The sequence below is a fragment of the Melozone crissalis genome, unplaced genomic scaffold, assembly GCF_028551555.1.
Source record: "Melozone crissalis strain CALT ecotype California unplaced genomic scaffold, PUWL_Pcris_2 ptg000041l_1, whole genome shotgun sequence".
Classification (NCBI taxonomy): domain Eukaryota; kingdom Metazoa; phylum Chordata; class Aves; order Passeriformes; family Passerellidae; genus Melozone; species Melozone crissalis.
Genome location: NW_026535819.1, coordinates 232,774 through 251,383, shown reverse-complemented (window position 1 = coordinate 251,383; position 18,610 = coordinate 232,774). Strand labels below are relative to the sequence as shown.

At 41.2% G+C, this 18,610-nt stretch overlaps 1 protein-coding gene across 2 annotated transcripts; it reads left to right on the top strand.

Annotated features, from left to right (window-relative positions):
• Positions 1-8,421: 8,421 nt before the first annotated feature.
• Positions 8,422-18,565, top strand: ZBTB43 (zinc finger and BTB domain containing 43). Of its 2 annotated transcripts, XM_054284238.1 has the most exons (3): positions 8,422-8,485; positions 10,462-11,691; positions 18,159-18,565. In XM_054284238.1, the coding sequence occupies exons 2-3, from the start codon at positions 10,485-10,487 to the stop codon at positions 18,185-18,187; spliced, it is 1,236 nt and encodes a 411-aa protein (XP_054140213.1). In that variant the 5' UTR covers positions 8,422-8,485; positions 10,462-10,484; the 3' UTR covers positions 18,188-18,565. The 2 variants fall into 2 exon arrangements, with proteins under 2 accessions (XP_054140213.1, XP_054140212.1); XM_054284237.1 differs by lacking the exon at positions 18,159-18,565 and having other exon boundaries at positions 10,462-13,970.
• Positions 18,566-18,610: the final 45 nt, after the last annotated feature.

The following is an 18,610-nucleotide window of genomic DNA, read 5'->3' as shown; positions in this document are numbered from 1 at the left end:
TACAGCAGCTGATAAGGTGAACTTTGGCTTGATCTTTGCTCTGCAGAGCACAGCACTTATTTGAAAGAGAAGCCAGAACCTATTTTTTTTCTTCATATTGTGCTAAAAATCATTCAGCTGAGCAGCTTCTGTTGTGTTTTTCTATCTTAAACCACAGTGATTTGACCAATTTAACTTATAAGCAGAGATGAAAACTGAAGAACTCCCCTATCAGATCATGGAAGCTAGAGATGCGCACTTGGGTGATGTGTGCACTCATGTGAAAGTAAAAGGAGGCAAAACGAGAAAGCAGGTCTCCACATGCTATTCGTCTTTACACTCGTGTGGTGCAGCCTCGTGCGTGCACAGATTTGCACATGCACACGTCATACGCATACTGGCTTCCAAGCAGTTAACTTTTCCTTGAGTAAACAACACGCAAAAGCTAAACATGCAGAAAATACATCATAACATCATTTTATGGTCACAGCAAGTTAAAACACGGGCAGAAACTACAGACTATAGCAACTGGATACACTCTTGCTTGGAAATAAGACTACCAAGTTACTTTTAGTACCACATAGTCTCAGGAGTTACCTGCACTTCCCTAAAAGAGGAGGGACTGGGAGGTATGGGAGAAGAAAGATGAAGATCCAAAGTTGATGAGAGGACTAACAAGACTTGGCAGAGAGTGGATATGATGTTTCACTGACCTCTCCCTCACTTGCATTCTCTGCTTTAAGTCTGGAAAGGAAATGAGAACAGGCCCTTGCCACTACAGGCTTAGCTCCATCACTCTGGAAATGAGTGTGAGTCCTTCCACTGCCTGCATTGTGCTGGGTCTGGGGCTGTAAGGAACTGGTGCTCGAGCAGCTGGTACTGGGACTAACTCACCTTCCATCAAGACATTTAGAGAAGATGCAAACCATAGAGTCCTCAGCAGGCAGCTGCAGGCTCCCACTATTGCATTGAATGGAGGTTAGTATTTAGAAGAGATCACAGCTAAGCAGCTTTCTTCATTGTCAAACTATGTTTACTTTGGTGGGTTTTTAAAAATCTGTTTAATCCTTTTCTTTTGAAATAAGGGAACTTTTAATATAACCAAAGTGGATACTGCTTTTAAAGAGATCCAATTTTTTGAGAATGTTTTTTTCATCAAGTATTTAACCAGAGTTTTGTTACTAATGCTGGACTTACAGCAGCTAAAGCCAATATAATACTTTCCTGAAGAAATGCTCAGAACTACTTAAGATAATCTTTCCAAAGCCAGAATTCTTTAAAAAGCTATGGGCACACTCTCAAATGGCTCAGAGCCATGTACTTCAGAGTTTGACACTGAAGTGGTTTTTTTTTCTAGACAAGTTCTTAAACTATTGTGGCAAATCTTGCATCACTTTCCCTGACAGCAGCCTTCTTCTGAGCATAGTCCTGGCACTCTGAAAAGCATTAGAATTTATAATCCCAACACTTATGAGAGAATGCAGTGAACAGATTAGGATCTAAACCCAAGGAAACACTAGCCCAGAAGAAATAATCTCTGTGAATTCTAGCAGCATGCAGAGGTGAAGGAACCTCCCTGGCTGTGCTCAGGGGCCCTCCACGATCTCCTCCACGATTAGGCAGCTCCTTGCACAGAGATTGCTTGACCCTGCAAACACTAACATGGTCTGGGAGCACAGAGGGGAGCAGCTTTGGTCCGAATGTCACTGTGGTTCTGGAGGTTCAGCCTGGTCACAGCCAGGGCCTGGGGCAGGCCAGCACCACGTCCACAACACCTGTGGTCCCCCTTTTGGCAGAGCTGGCTCCCACGATGGGGCACTGGCCTTCACTCTGCTCCACCCTGGGCTGAGACCCTGGTGGGCCAGGCTGGCTCTGTCCAGGGTGGCCTTGTCCCTTGAGAGCCTCAGTGGGCCGGCAGCCACGCCATGGCCATGGGCTGGCCGGACACCGACGAGGCCTGGACACAGGTTCTGGTTCGCTAGAACAAGCGAGAACCTGGCCAGTCTGGCTGTGCTTTTTACGTGCACTTCCACCAGCATGCAGCTGGGTAGCTGCCACTTCTTGTCAAGACCAGGATATGCACTTGGAACAACTTTCTTTGCCTGCTAAATTCTCTCTGTTCTCTGTGTGTCAGGGTCGATGTCTCCATTGTGCCATAGCAATGCCATTGGTTATATTAACCATCCTCCACCCAGAAATGACAATCCAGCATATCTCCAAATTAGCCTTTTTATTGAAATCAATAAAGGAGAAATCACATGGCACTAAACTATTTGGTGGGAGCTTTATTACAAACTCATTACTGGAAAAACCTTTTAAGAGACCTTTAACCACAGCCATTGATTCCATCACAGCAAGGGTGATCTATGGAGTTAATCAGCTGAGTCACAGCAGAAAGCTCTGGCTGTGTGCTGTCCTGCCTGAGACTCGGCCACATGTCAACAAAAATCCTTTATGTGCAGTAGAGTTGTGGCCTCACAAAAGCAAGACTGACACCACCACCAATCCCCAAACAGACTGATTTTAAAGGCAGTAGTTCACATTCCAGAAAAAAAAAACCCCAAAAAACTAAAAATATGCAATTTCAGTGTCAAACTGGCTGGCAACACTCACTTTGGCCTCTGAAAGTATTTAGCCTTGGGGGATGATCTGCTTTCCCCAGCACCAGGCCTGGGGTTGCTGCAGGTTTTGGACCCACACGCCTTTTGCTAGGGTGCCCAGCTGGCTCCTTGCCCTGCCCATTAGTTCATTCACACAGCCATGCAGAACCTGCCCTGCATGAGCAGGTCACAGCATACCCCCGGTGTGAGCAGTTCTCCAGGATATGCTTTTAGGAATAGAGCAGATGTTTAGGAAGATCCATTCACAGAGTCAGTTTTTGCAGGGCTGACCCTTTCTGACCCTTTTTGACCTTATACCAGTGACATGATCAAAGTTGTAGCCCTTCATTTTTGGATAACTCTCATACCTGTACATGTGAGGAAAGGTTAACATGGCTTCTTTTCCTCAGTAACCACACATTCAAGCTCCATTTGAGTTCCTTCTTCATTGAGGTTGCTGAAATAATAGACAGGACCAGTACATACACAGAGCCCTATGTCTTGTTCCTGGCCTTGTGACAGATTTTTGACAGTAAAACACTTCAAATCAGATTGCTTCACAAGAAAGAATGAATTGAGTTTTTGCAGGTATCCAGTATCTAAGAGCTTTAAAGAGCCAGCTTCTGATAACAAATGATTCCTGCAGGAGTCTGGTTTCAGTTTATTCCAAAATAGGTGTCTACTTGCAGTCATTGGCATCAAGATGCTTCTTGAAAATACCAGGATCTAGCCTATGACGCCAAATAATTTTTTACCTTTTTTTTGTCCAAGGTGCTTCCAGAGAGATATCTCCTCATAAGTGCCTGTGCAGTTAAAACAAAAAAAACAGGACCAAAAGAAATTCAGATGGAATGCAAACACATTGTGTAAAGAAATATGTGAGAATAAGGCACTTTTTTTGAGACACATGACACGGAATTTTCTTTTTACCTCTCAGAAAACCTCTATAACAACCACCACAATTTAGTAGTAAATTTTGAAGTAGTGCTTCCAGCTACATCTGCCCTTTACATGCAGTGCCTTGAACAGGGTGGGATAGGACAGCCCACATGCTCAGCACTTCAACATGCCTGTCCCACGGGCCTGCTCAGTGCTGGCTGTGCTACCTGCCTTAAACTGTGCAGGGCAGGGCAACCTTGCACTGGCCAAAGCACCCACCTCAGCATCAGAGTTGCATCTTCCCCCTAGCTGCTCTATTAAAGCTGAGCTAAAATGTATTTCTACTTTATAGATTTTTCTCAATGAATTTTCCCATACAGGCACTAACTTCTTTTTACAGAATTTTGTGATGATACTCAAATTCATCCTAAGGAGTGTTTATTCTGTTTGCTCAAATGAAGCCCGACTGTTTCCCCTGGGAGCTTTCTGCAAGTTTCTCCCTGGGATGAAATTAACTATTTTTACATGAAAACATAATTAATTTAAAGTTCAATGGCCTTTACAATCAAAATTTGGATTAAAAGATCAATAAAGATTTTCAACACTCAAGATAGGAACAAGTTTAAGACTTACAGGCAGGTCTTATTGACTGAGGGGCTTTTCATTTTCTGGTAAAAGAAAATCCTGCTTCCAGGCTGTTCCATACTTTATTGTGACTGAGATGCTGTAGTCTTCTGTTAGCAACAGAAACAGTCCCTTACTCATATATCCTGTGATGAGAAGATGATTTTTTTTTTTTCTCAGCCATCTGTGTGCAATACTGCTTCTTTAAATTTTCTCCTTTCATATCCCCTTGCATTCAAAACTTTCAGTAAGATTATTATTTCTTCTTGACTGTCTGTCCTGGAATGTTATTAATTTAACAGTTTGATTCTGAACATCTTCAGTTCCCAGTGATCAAAGTTTCAAAGAGTTGGGTCAAAGCTGCATCAGAACTTTTAACTGTGAAGTGCTTTGGGACCTTCCAGAATAAGAGCAGATGGACCATGCCTGGTAGTATCAGATCCTGCATGTCCTTGCCTCATGTAAAACCACTAAACTTATAACAGAAAAGTACTTTTTCTTCCTACTTTTTTCTTGAACTGTTAAACTGACCTTGTTGCTCAACATCAGTGTTTGGCAAATAGGAGGTCAAATAATTTTTCAAGAGTTTCATTTCACCTCTGAAAGGATGTGACAAAAAACTAGGCATATATTGATCCAATATTCTCTCAGATACCTGGGAAATTTAGGAAAGACACAGTGGATCCCAAGACTGGAAACACAGCCCACAGAAGCACTCTGTGAATCTTGTTGAGAAGTTCCTAAGCTATACATTTTAATTGAAAATTACATCCCAATTTTCAGGTTCAAGGACAGTGGCTTCTCTGGAGATAGTCTGGGCATGTCATGCTTTGATCCCTCAGTAAGTTCAGAGGAAAGGCGATAAAAGGCAAAGAAAGCATTTTATTCAATAGCCAAGTCTACCTTATTCCCATTGTATTTCAGAGTCTACTCGACTCCATTTCAAAGTGGAAGAAAGGAGATACTGCTTAAAAGTGCGTAGACTCTGATTTAATACTGGAACAGACTCATGCACCTATCATGAGAGATATATAAATGCAAAGCTTACAATAGTGCACACAGTGCACTGTAATGTGGTCTATGTTCAGGTATAAATATAATAGATTTTTTTAAAAATAAAAATGAGGAGAAATATACAGATACTCCGTATTCCAAAATTCTAAATTTTGATCATTGCTTGTTTTTTTATGATCAAGCCAATATCCAGCAAAATTAGATTTAGTGTCCTTGCTTCTTATGAAATTACACAGAGGCTGCTGCTTTATTCCTCTCCAGGACAGTAAAAAGCAATAAAATTCTTGCAGATTTCGACAGCAGGCAATTCAATAAAAGGCTATGTATATTTTATAAGTACAATAAAAACAAGCCTATAGCTGGATCATAAATGGAGGTTTGTTTGGCTGGTTTGTTTTCTGCACGCATCAATGTTGGGGTCTCTTTTCAACACAGGATGGTCTTCTCAGCACACAGCCGTCCCTTTTTGGGGAGAAGCAGAATGAAATTTATATTTTTATAATGTATTATTTAAGCTTTGCTCAAGGGACTTTGCAATGTGTGTCTGTTTAAAATTTAAAGGTGTTGTGGAACTGAATACTTTCCTGTTCTTGATGAGTGCTATAAAATTTTACAATTCTTTTTCTTACATTTTAAAGTGTATCTGTCTTATCATTGTGGCATTGCCTTTTTTATGAGCAAAGAATAAATATTTGATACACACATCATTATTTCCTAGGCTTCCATTAATGCTCACTGATTTTTTAATTCTTCAATAATATAATGGGGAGATCAATAGATGGTTGTATTTCTGAGCAGTAGTGCTACAATGCATTTAGAGACAGTGTCTGTCTGTTGAAATATAAAATTTTATACAAATATAAAACCAAAACTAACAACATGCAAATGACCCATCCTACATAATTACAGCTGTATCAATTTTTTCTTCTCACTTAGATAAAGAAATTTTAAAACTCTGAAGAAGCCCATTAAAGAAAAAATACCCTTCCTATTTGTCTCTGAGACAAGTTCTCCAGCACTGAAAATCAGCAAAAGGTTCATCTGAGCAGGGTCTGTAGCATTGAGGCTCAAGTCTTCTGGAGAAGGAAACTTTTCTGTATAACTATACAGAATCCACAAGTACTGGTTTGCCCTTCTGAGTAGTTTGGTAGTTAAAATCTGACTCGTACGGCAAAGTATAACCAGTGTCATCTTACTAGACGTACCAAGAATACAAACTTTCAGAATACATGAACATTATAGGACAGACCTAAAGACATTTTTTTCACCATCAGAGTGAAGCTAAAGAGCTGTTATCCTCAAAATTGTAGAATTTTATCATGCAAGAATTATAGAGACCTTTTGTTAAAGAAGACAAGGTGATGCAGACTATCTCCATCTCAAAATCCAAACAAGTATGCTTTGGAGAGGCACCTGTGTCAGCCTATCAAATCTCAAGAAAAAAATTCCCTTTCAGTTCACTTATTAGAACACTGTATTTCTTGCTATAACAGAAAAGGTATAAAACCCACTGCCTTAAAAATAAATTATTTAAATTAATCACAGCAGGGAATACAGAGGAGTTAAAAAACATGTTATAATAAGAAAAGCATTCAAGGGAGAAAAAATATAGTCTCTAAGCTTAGCTGAATGATCATTCATTAATTTGACCCAAACTTCCATAACCTCAGGAAAAAGTAAAGCATACAAACATCAGCTAATGCTGTTTCCATTTGCTTCCTTTGTAAAACATAAATTTTGATTTAACAAACTAGCCTTGACCCTGCAGCCCTGCTCCTGCAGTCAGTGTTATCACAGGAAGACTCCAGAACTGATTACATGAAGGGAACCCAAAGTGTTTTTCATGCCACACTCATGTTTAATGCTTTGGTTTGCTGTGTGCTATTTCATCTCTCAAAACTTCCTTGCCCTACTGCTTATCATTCTTATGTAGTGGTTTATTTGGTCATGTATTCTCATAATGCCTGTAAGAGACAACTACATAATTGTGTTATGTTAAACATCTTCCCGCTTTTCTCATTTCTGTATTACAATTGTTATTAGAATTCCAGTCCTATTAATGTAGGAAGCATATGTACTTAATATGTGAATGCACACTACCAGAGTAGAAAATACACCAAATTCTGTTCAGATATAGTACTTGCTAAAGTGGGGATGGCTTCTGTCTAGGAGAACTCCTTAAGCTCCCATGAAACAGCTTGCTCTCCTTCCTACCCCAGGGTTTTAGCACATTCTCTTGCTCCAGTTCAGCCACAAGAAACCTCTATGGCTTTCACTCAAGTGAGATTTTCAGGGGCACGAGCTGAGAGCTGGGACGGCTCTGCCCCACAGAACCTCTTGCTCCGGTTCTGAGAGCTTTGCCGAGGCTGCTGCCACTGCCCAGGTGTGCTCGGGGCTCTGCCCAGGTGTGCGCGGGGCTCTGCCCAGGTGTGCGCGGGGCCGCTGCCCAGATGTGCTCGGGGCTCTGCCCAGGTGTGCGCGGGGCTCTGCCCATGTGTGCGCGGGGCCGCTGCCCAGATGTGCTCGGGGCTCTGCCCAGGTGTGCGCGGGGCTCTGCCCAGGTGTGCGCGGAGCCGGTGCACACGGAGCCAGCCCGGGCTGCATCGACGGCTGCCAACCAACCGGGAAGGACGATCCAGCTGAAGTCTTTGTGATGCATTTAAAAACTGAGATATTGTCGTCCGTTTTTTAAACAAATATTAAAGATGAAGCCTAATTAATACTAATTTTTTATCAGTTTATTTGGGACATTTTCCCGCAGAAAGGGGCGGATTTCGGGCCCGGCAGGCAGGGCCGGCCTCTCTGGGGAGCGGCGCCCTCTGCGGGCCGCAGCGGGGCAGGACCGAGCCCGAGCGGTGCAAGGGTTCCGACACGGGTGTGTTGGCTGCGTGCCCGTTGGAACGGCTTGGCGGTGGGACAAATCCCGCCCCCCAGCACACCAGGGATCTGTGCGGAACACGCGGGCCGCGCCAGCGCCCGGCGAGGACGGCGGGCTTCACTTGTACTGTCTGTGGTCCCGTCCCGGCAGTGCTCACAGCAGCGCTGAGAGTTTTGCCCTGGGGAGCAGCTGCGGCACAAAGGGACAGGACGGGACAGCACAGCTCGGCCCAGGGAGTTTTGGGGTGCGAAACATTCCTACTGAGCGCTCCGGTCAAATCCATCCGCTCCCAAACGGAGCCAGCAGGGGGCGCCGCCACCGCTCCGGATAAGAGCCCCTGCGGGTGGGGAGCGGGAGGGCTGGGCGAGCGTCACGTGACCGGGACGCGGAAGTGCCTGCCGGAAGGGGGGCAGCTGCTTCCGGTGCGGGCCGGGGTGGGCGCGGGTAGGGCCGGGCCGGGCCGGGGCCGCACCGACGGCGCCCGCTATGAGAGAGACGCCGCGACCCGCAGGTGAGACGCTGCTGCTCGTGGACCCCGGGCGGCCGTGCTGCCGCTGGCCCCGGTCCGCGGGTCCGCGCTGGGGCGGGGCGGCGCGGCGCGCGAGGCCTTCCCGCGGCCCGCGGCCGCAGGTCCCGTGCTCTCTCGGGCCGGGCCGGTGTCCCCGGTGCGACCGGGACCGGGATCCGCTCCTGCCGGAGCCTACTGGCGGGTCCGCGCGCCGCGGGAGGCGCTGCGGCCTGTCTGGTCCCGCGGCCGGAGCGGCTCCCCCGGGCCCCGCCGGCGCGGCCGCGGCAGCATCGCGGGGGCGCTGGGAGGGTGAGAGATCAAGGTCTGCGGGCCTGCGCCTGGAGAGGGCAAGGAGCTCCCTGATGGCGCTTGTTAGGACTAATGGTATCCTAAAGCAAATTAAATGTGACTTGTATGTTCTACTCAATGCTCCAACATGGAGATTGTTTTTTAAATTGTTATTAATTGAAGTAGGAAGACTTTGTTCTGTATGAGTTTGGAGTAAAACTGCAAAACAAAACAGATTGTAGAAGGAGGGAGTGAAACTCCTTTTGAAAACCAGTTTGCTTGACTTGTATGGCTTTTCTGATTGAAAATATTTCGCTTACATTTTGTCTGCATGACAACTTAAAATACAAAAATCTGCTATCATCTGAAAATGTTTTTGTGGTCACATGCTGACTCCCTGCTGAATGATGGCAGTTTTGATTATCAGTAGTGGTATATGAATTCTGCAGGCATCTGTTTTTAAACTTAAGTTGAACATTTTCTGAAGGCTTATTTTTTTATAGGCAAATATTGAAAAATAGAATCTTAAATCTGAGAATATTCTGAAGGGGGGTAAGAAACTCCATCCATATAAGAAAATCTGATTTTTTTCAAAAAATGGATGTAATATACACAAGGTATAAGATAATTTACGCATTATCAAATAGAGAAATTGCACAAGTTTAACTTACTCAAGCAGTTAATGTTGGTTTTTCATAGCGGCATTTAAACTTTTGCCATTCCAAATTACAATAAAGTGCAAATTTATCTCAAATTCAATTTAAATTTCAAGTATGCATTTGAAAAAGTTGTATTACTGCTAAAAGGGCTGTTAATCTTTTTGTAAGACATCTGGGTTATGTGAGAATACACATGTGAAAATCTGGGAGCTCTTAGCTGAGATTTTGTCATGTAATTATTATGTTGTTACAAATACACAAGGAACAAGCAGGAAAAGTTCTGTGTGGCAAAGGTATCAATTTCTTGATTGACCTTTTAAATTCTGTATGATTTCTCTAAAAGAAACATTATAATCCTACCCCTAACCTGAATATCTCAATAAGCTTGGAATTAAAAACTGTAGAAGCTGTTGCTGTTCCACCTTTCAGTTAGTGAAACAATGGGGAAATACATGAGAAGGGTCATAAACCTTACTCTTAGTGAGGTTCTGCCCGTGCTTCCAGTGTCATCCTGTGAGTTGATACGGTTGCTTTTGAAAAATTAATCTTAAGTGAAATATTTCATGAGTAAAATCAGTGTTTGTTGGGTGACAAATGAGATGATTTTGTTGGCATTTGAAATATAAAATCTTTCATATGCTGGTACAAACTGTGAGACATCCTGGAGTTAGAACTCTGCTGTATAATTTCATGAAATAATGGTTTCATTAGCCTAAACTCATGTTTGAAATGCTTAGTCTATCCCAACTAGATAGTTTGCTGTTTGTAGCTCCTGCTGTAGTTGGTGAGTCCTCTTGAAGAGGAGAAACAGAGCCAAATATTTTAGCATAGCAATTTATGGCCTTAGTACAGCTTTCAGAAGAGAGAAGTGAGATGACTTGAGAGAATAAAACAGTGGTGAAAGGTTGAATTCCATGTGAGTCTGTTAAGAAAAAAGAATAAAAATGTAGAAGAAAATGGAAAGGTCAATACTTGACCAAGGAGAATTTCTAATTTTATTTCTTATTTTTATTTTATATTTTCTTCTTACAGCACAACACTAAATTTGTAATGAAATGGAGTCTGGGTCAAGCTCCTTTCGAGTGGAATTTCCAGATTTTTCTAGCACCATTTTGCAGAAGTTAAACCAACAGCGCCAGCAAGGACAATTATGTGATGTGTCCATTGTGGTTCAGGGCCATCTCTTCAGAGCCCATAAAGCTGTTCTTGCAGCTAGTTCACCTTATTTCTGTGATCAGGTTCTCCTGAAAAACAGCAGGCGAATAGTCCTGCCTGATGTGATGAATCCCAGAGTATTTGAAAACATTCTTCTGTCTACCTATACAGGCCGGCTGGTAATGCCTGCACCAGAAATTGTTAGTTATCTGACAGCAGCAAGTTTCCTTCAGATGTGGCATGTAGTGGATAAGTGCACAGAAGTGCTTGAGGGAAACCCAACAGTTCTGTGTCAGAAGATGAATCATGGCAGTGACCATCAGTCCCCAAGCAGTAGTAGCTACAATGGCCTCGTTGAAACCTTTGAACTTGGCTCTGGAGGACAGACAGAATTCCATAAAGTGCAGGAACTAAGAGACGGTGAAAACGAAGAAGAGAGCTCTAAAGATGAACTGTCATGTCAGCTGACAGAACATGAGTACCTTCCCAGTAATTCTTCAACAGAACATGATAGACTTAGCACTGGAATGACCAGTCAGGATGGGGAAGAGGGAACTAGTGATAGTGCAGAGTACCAGTATAGCAGACCAATGTATAGCAAACCCAGTATCATGTCTCACAAGCGGTGGATCCATGTGAAACCAGAAAGGTTTGAACAAGACTGTGAAGGCGTTGATAACCCTTATGATGAACACCAAGTTTCTGAATCCATGAATACCATCCAGGCAGATCACTCAATCCAGTCTTCAGGTGTTGAGGATTTTCACATAGCTGACAAAAAGATGGAAGCAGAATTTGATGAACAGGCAGATGAAAGTAATTATGATGAACAAGTTGACTTCTATGGCTCATCTATGGAAGAATTTTCCGGTGAAAGGGCAGATGGAAATTTAAGTGCTCACAGACAGGATCTTATGATGGCAGCAGGCTATGGTGAAAGCATTGATATGGCTGCTGGGATTAAAGAAGAAACGTCTCTCACTGGATTCTCCCACGCTGATAAGCTCTATCCTTGTCAGTGTGGAAAAAGCTTTACACACAAAAGTCAGAGAGATCGGCATATGAGTATGCACCTTGGTCTTCGACCTTATGGCTGTGGTGTCTGTGGTAAGAAATTCAAAATGAAACACCATCTTGTAGGCCATATGAAAATTCATACAGGCATAAAACCCTATGAGTGTAACATCTGTGGGAAAAGATTTATGTGGCGGGACAGTTTTCATCGGCATGTGACCTCTTGTACCAAGTCCTATCAGGCTTCTAAAGCTGAGCAGAGTACTACTGAGATGAACTAAGACATTAGTGCTTACATTTGTTTAGTAGAGTAAGAAAAATAAACTAATTATGCAAATAATGTCTGGTACTTGCTATTGTATGTTCTCAAAACAAAAGTTTTAATAAGTATGCTGGTATAAACAGATGAAATGTATTTTGCTTCCTGCAATATTACTTCAGGTGTTTATTGTGGGAAGTGTATGTGGTTAATTGAAATGTGCCTGCAAAATGAGGTCTGAGATGGATTGTAATCACAGCAGTATTTAGAAGCCATCTTGTATTTCCAAGACCTCTAAATTCACAGTAAAACTCAGCTCTAAATTTACAAAAATCCTGGAAATACTTAGATGAACAAGAAATTCAGGTAGTACTCCTTAATGGAAAAGAAAACTAAGATGACCAAACTGGCTAACATGATTCACATTTAAATGAAGAAAAAATGAAGAGAATTCCACCTCAAGCTGAAGAAGCATCATTAGGTAGTGTGCATCATTCAGTAGCCTTTGTTGTATTGCTTTATGAAAGGCAGTGGTAAAGGTGGTTTAGATTTCAGTTATACATCTTCTTTTTTTTAAATTTATCTTCAGTAAAATAAGTGTCTAATTTTGTGCTGATTTCTGTTTAGAGTCTGTAATGCACTTAGAGATTTCACTACATAAACTTAATGTATACTGAAGTATACTTTCTATTTGCTCTTCTAGGGTCTAATGCTGTACTTGACTTCATTAGATTTTAATTACTATGTTGTGAGAGCTTCTAGAAGTGTGTGTAATAAGTATGTCTTATTAAAAAATAAGACACCAACTAAAGTAAAATGTAACATTTGGAACTTAGTCAAAATAATCAAATATTTAAAGTGTAAATTTCTGTTCAAAATTTGTGGCTTACTACAGTAGCAAGTACCAAACTCTGGATTCATAAACTGACTTGTTATTGGTACAAAAACTTCTGTGAGAACTTTTATCTAGTTTTAGAAACTTGCTTTAGGAAAATTACATAGTCATTGATAGGTATTTATACTTTTAATTCTTTACTGTTTGAATAGTATATAATACTGATACTTGGTACTGAACTACTGTGACTGATGATCACAAGCAGAGTTGTTTGCTTCCTCAAAGTTGCTTGTGGAAAAAAGTAGGAAGTATGTGATTTGGATCTTCTAATGGTACTGCAGAACATGGTACCATGCTTGTGTCTGAAGCTGGTATTTTTGGTGGGAGTGACACTGTTCTATGTTAAGATGAGGATCTGTGTGTGGGGCTCTCATTCATGGAGATAGATGGAGGAATGTGTATAGTTCTAAGGGATGCTGCCAGCTCTGCAGATTGAGTAAAGGCATCAGTTGAAAAGGTGACAACAGGATTTTGGGGTTGAAAGCTTAATGCAGTCCAATGCAAAAGCAATTGCTTCTTGGTAAGCAAAAGCTTCTTTGTAGCTTACTGAAATATGACAAGGAAAGAACATACATAGAATACAATAGGAAGAGGTGATAACCAAGTACAGTGCTGTCCACATGGGGAAAAAGTTAACCAGCATTAAAAACCTAAGCCTCTGACCCAATTTCTGTATTAAGCACTGCTGTGTGCAGGATAATGTACTGAACAGATGACCCTGTATGGCGAAGCAAAACCACACCAAGATTATTACACTTCAGATTCTTTTTTGAACTCCCAGTTACAAACTGTCTTAAGATAGAACTGAACTGTATCCTGAATGTCTGCTGCAAGCTGAGGGTTTTCTACTCAGTGAGCTGTAATTACTGTAATTTCTTTACTGGCATTCTACTTAAAAACTTTTTTTTAAGAGGCTCTTAATTATTAATCTTCTAGTGATTCAAATATTTTTTCATATGGAATTTTGTTAAAACAGATGTTCCCAAGTACAATGAACCCATTGCTGGCAATGGGCATTAATAATCAGCACCACAGAGTTCCTGTTCTTAGCACTTCATTGAACTCTACAAATACCATGGTGGCCATGTTTAACCTTTGTGATCAAGGTACTGAAACAGGGATTTTGCTCACTAACACTGTAACCTGCTTAATGTATAGCACTTTGTATTTAAACAAAACAAAACCAAAAAAAAAAAAGAAAACCACAAAAAAAACCCCAAAAAACAAACAAACCCCCCCCCCAAACAAAAACAACTAAAAAACCAAACCATAATACTTAATAAGTATTTTTTTTAAACTTAGAAATTATATTCCCTCTATGGTTTGTTTACACACTGTTAACACTGTCCTTTTTAATACTAAAAAATACTATAATGCTTGCCTGTTTACATGAGGGTAGAGGAAAGGGTTCTCGCACTTGGTGGCCCTATTTTTCCATTCTCCAAGGCCTTACCACATACATGGTGTCATTTCTGCAAGTACCATCATCACATTTGAAGGAAGGCATTAGTTTCATAGAATGGTTTGGGTTGGAAGGAGACTTTGAAGGTCACCTGCTTCCAACCCTCCTGCCATAGGCATGGACACCTTCAGCTAGGCCAGGTTGCTCAGAGCCCCATCCAACCTGGCCTTGAACATGTCCAGCGTGTTTATTCTCGTACTCATTTCAAGAATGATCTTGTATATTACATTGGTTCTCAGCCCCTTTCCAATTGTCACTTTAGTTTTGCATAAAAGGTTAAGGGTGCCTCTTCCCATTTAACCGTAAAAAAGGCTGGACAGAAACACCAGTCTGAAAACTGTGGTCAAAAAAAAACAAAAATGTTGAATGCAGACCATACTACAGAGCTGCCAGCAAAACTGTTTCTTTTACCAGCTTGGAATGACTTTTATATGGGATATTTCAAGGTTTAATGTTACTTCTATTTGCAGTTAGATTACTTTGAAATAAAGCTTTAAAATTAAATGTACTGCGAGAGACACTTTAAAGATTTTATAACAGGTTCAGTAGATCATATTATAGAACCATGTCCTTTTTTAATGACTTAGCATGAATAGTAACTTTTTAGTATTTGCCTCTTGCTGTTTTACCCCATATTATGGCATTGTCTTGAAAGTCCAGCAAATGTTGCTCCACTGATTTTTGTAGCACTTGGCTTTCTGCTGTTAATTTACATGAAACCAGTTGATTGCAGGAAAATAGTGATCTGACTGTCCTGAGATCAGGTTGAGAGGATTGATGATTCAAAGACAGCTTGAGACACATGTCTAAAATCCTTACTTTTGCATGTCACAGATGAAGCAGTTGTCTTGTGGTGTTTTTCTTGAACTCAGTTTATTGCCCTTTGTCCAACTTCTAATCACCAATTCAGGTACTGGGCGGGGGGAGCGGGGGGGAGGGGAGATAAAAAGTCACTTAAACCATCTTTCTCAGGCTCAGCTTAAGTCTAACACCTCTTCTCCCTGCCTTTGTATTCTCAGTTTCCCTTGCTTTCACCAAGAGTTGTATTCAGTTCCTGCCATTTCCTTTAGTAAGGTGGCAGGTCACAGAGGAGGTTGGGGTCATATGCACATTTCCTTGTCTGATGTTTTGCATTTCTTAGTGGGGGTCCTCTGGTGCTTTGGCCTGGTCAGTGTCACTATGCATGGTGACACTGGGCCACAGTCCCTTGAGGGATGTGTCTGTTCCAGCTTGGTTCTTCTGTGGAACTCAGTTATTTCAGAGGTGTACCTGCTCTGGCAGGGCTCAGCTGTAGGCCAAAGTCATCTTAGAAGTGAATCTCCTCAGGCAGGGAGCGTGCCCTTCTGTGAGTGTGTCTATACATGTTCTCAGTGACTTCTTCAGGTGTTTTCCCAAGAGCAGCTCTTCAGTTTCTCCACCTGTACGCAGGAGTATCTTCTCCATGTGTCTCCCTGCACCTCTTGCTAGCAGCTGCCACTCTTCCTTAAATATATTTAAGCAGAATCATTATGTGCACCTCTGGTTGAGATTTTGGCTTGCATCCATTTTTTGTGCACGATGAACTTTTTTTGACTAGTGCAGGGCAGCCTGCAAACGCTAGTCATGTGTCACCCCTGCAGTCCCTGCCGCTGGTGGCCAGTGCAGTTGAACATAGCAAGCCAAGATATACAAATACAGCTTCTGTCAAGCTTCTGATCTTTGCTAATGGAGTGGTCTTGTTCAAGGTATGGAAAACTATTTTTTATTTGTGGGGAGGAGAGAAGCAATCCATATATATATATATATATATATATATATATATATATATAAAATATGACTGCATATGTATATGATGAATTTCATTAATCTTCCTGTATGCTTCATTACCTTTGATGATGTGGCTGTTTTCTGTAGTAAAGTGAGTGTCTTCTGAAAACCAGAAATTTTGTATACCCAGGTGGCTTTCAGACTTTCCTGCTGCTTCAAAGCCATTGTCTTAGTAGTGGTAAGAAGACTTAATGATACTACAGCTAAGTTCCTTTTCATTCCATTTTGTAACTATGATGTTAATTACCATGGAATCTGTGTAACTGCCATTCTGAAAAATTCAACTGTTGGCAGGGTTAAAATCTGCTTAGGTGTATACCGGACCCTTTTGAGAGAGAAAGTTCCTATTTCACACACCAGTGTTGGTTTGCAGAGTGCTTTTTTGTTGTTTCATTTTTTAAACTTTCCTTGTTAGTTTTATGGGTGAGGAGATAGACCCTAGGAGATATTGTCGGTACAGTTTTTGGTCAGCTTTTTTCATCTGAGGTGTGTCTAAGCTTGAGAAACTGTCCTGTGTCATAAGCAAGGCAGATGATCAAAGGCTGATGTGTTGAGTTTTCCAGTATAATTGATCGTGAAAGAATGGAGGCATATCAGGGTTTGTAATCTCAATACTTTTGCCTGGGTGCCAGCAAGATGACTGTCTCTGAATTATGAGAGCGCACAGCAGTACATTGTGTGTTTTGCTATAACAGAATTAGGACCTTTCTCAAAGCAACAAAGGAAAGCTGGGTTTTTTTGTCTTTTAAATGCTTCATTGGGTAGCTTGGCTTATTTAGCTATTAGCTGTAAACTGTCAGTGGCCTAGGGGAAGATGCTGGAAAAGAAGATGGTGTATTTTTAATGTGTTTAAATTGCAAGTTCTGATTTTCGCTTGAAGCCTGTGTCTGTCGATTGCTGCTCCTTTTTTTTTTATTCATGGGATTCCATATTTCTTTCAGAAATGTAACTGTTTATGCAAGTCAAGTGAATCTTCCTTAATGAGCTATAAGTTTTTATTCTAAACAAGTCATTTATAATAGTAACTTTGCATATCTTGATATTTTGTGAGATGTTATGCCTGTATTGCAGAGGTTGGATAGTTTTGTCTATAAATATTGCTGTCCTAATTGTACAGCATGGTTTTAATTTAATTTTACTGTTCAATATTTTCTTCTTATAGAAGAGTCCCATGCCCCTTTTTTTCTATAACATGTTTTAATAAATGTTATCTGTCAACTTTGTAAATGTTTTCTTAAGCTTGAATGAAAGGAATGCATGTCTAGTACTAGTATTTAATATTTCACTTTGCCAAAATAAGTGCTCAAAAGTACAAATTCCAAAAGTTGTTGATATATAACTTTATTAAATATATTAAAAAGTGTATCTAGTAATGTGTCTTCTTGAAATAATAACATGTCAGCCTAGTCTAAGAAAACATTAAACTAAAACCCGATTTTTATGACACAGTAAGTTTGATGAATTTGTGGAATTAGACCCATTTGTTTGCTGCTTTAGGTAATTGGCTTCCATGCTAGTTCAAATTTGTGAAACGGGTTTTGCTGTAACTGTTTTTTTGCAGAATGGTGATCTCTGAAGTTACAATAGAGAATGTACATGCTGATAGGAAAATTCCAGAACACTCACATGTCCGAAAGGCCTCTTGGTACAGTTGAAGTAGGTACAGATAACATAGATTTTTTTTTTTTTTTGCCTAAGTATGAAGGAAATTTCATGCTGTGAAAAGTACTAAAGTTTCCCTTACCTTCCTGTGAGGTTTCTTTCTCTCCTTGACTAAATTTAGGTACTTATACTGAACACTTGATTTTGTCCAGCCTCCATCTGCTCAGTCCTTGCAGAACTGTCTCAGCCACTGCTTACTACGTAAGCAAAAAATGAGCTCACTCTCAGTAAAAGCATGTTCAGTCAATACCCAGAGAAGTCAATAGTTATGTAAGACATTCAGTCTTCAGCAAATTCAAATGGAATATAGTACAAGAAAATTAATTTTCTATTTTGATTACATTTACTGAACACGGAATAATGAGCCCAATGCTTTTTGCGTGTTCAGAATTAGTTGTTTGAGTGCTTTTTCTCTGAGTGAACAAATAGAGTTTGTGTTTGTGTTCTTTAACTCTTCTTATTTGTGTCCTGGCCAGGATGCTTCCCAGACCACTGCTTTATTTGATCAGCATTCAATGCCTAATGTATGAAGATTCTGTTCTGTGTCTTAAAGGGAAAGACATACCTCCAGAAGACAGAATGTGGTGTCTGGTTAGACCGGGTGGATATCGCAGCAGGACCTACTGGCACCAGTCACTGACTGTTTTCAAGTAGTACATGATAACCAGTACATGAACTGTCTGGTTCATAAACTGAATCGTTGCGCTACCTGACCTACAAGCAAATGCAGGATAACACAAAAAAAAGTTAGCACATGCTTGCTGAAGTGATTTCTGTGAGTGATAAGGCCAGTATAACACAGGTGAATGTCTTAATTCTTTGCTCAATAAAGGTGTCAGTTAGCTGGAGTGGGGGATGTCCTCCCCCAAAAGCTCCCTCGCTGTTTCTGCGACTGCCTATCGGGGTATGGCTCTGGGTTCTCTTCTGG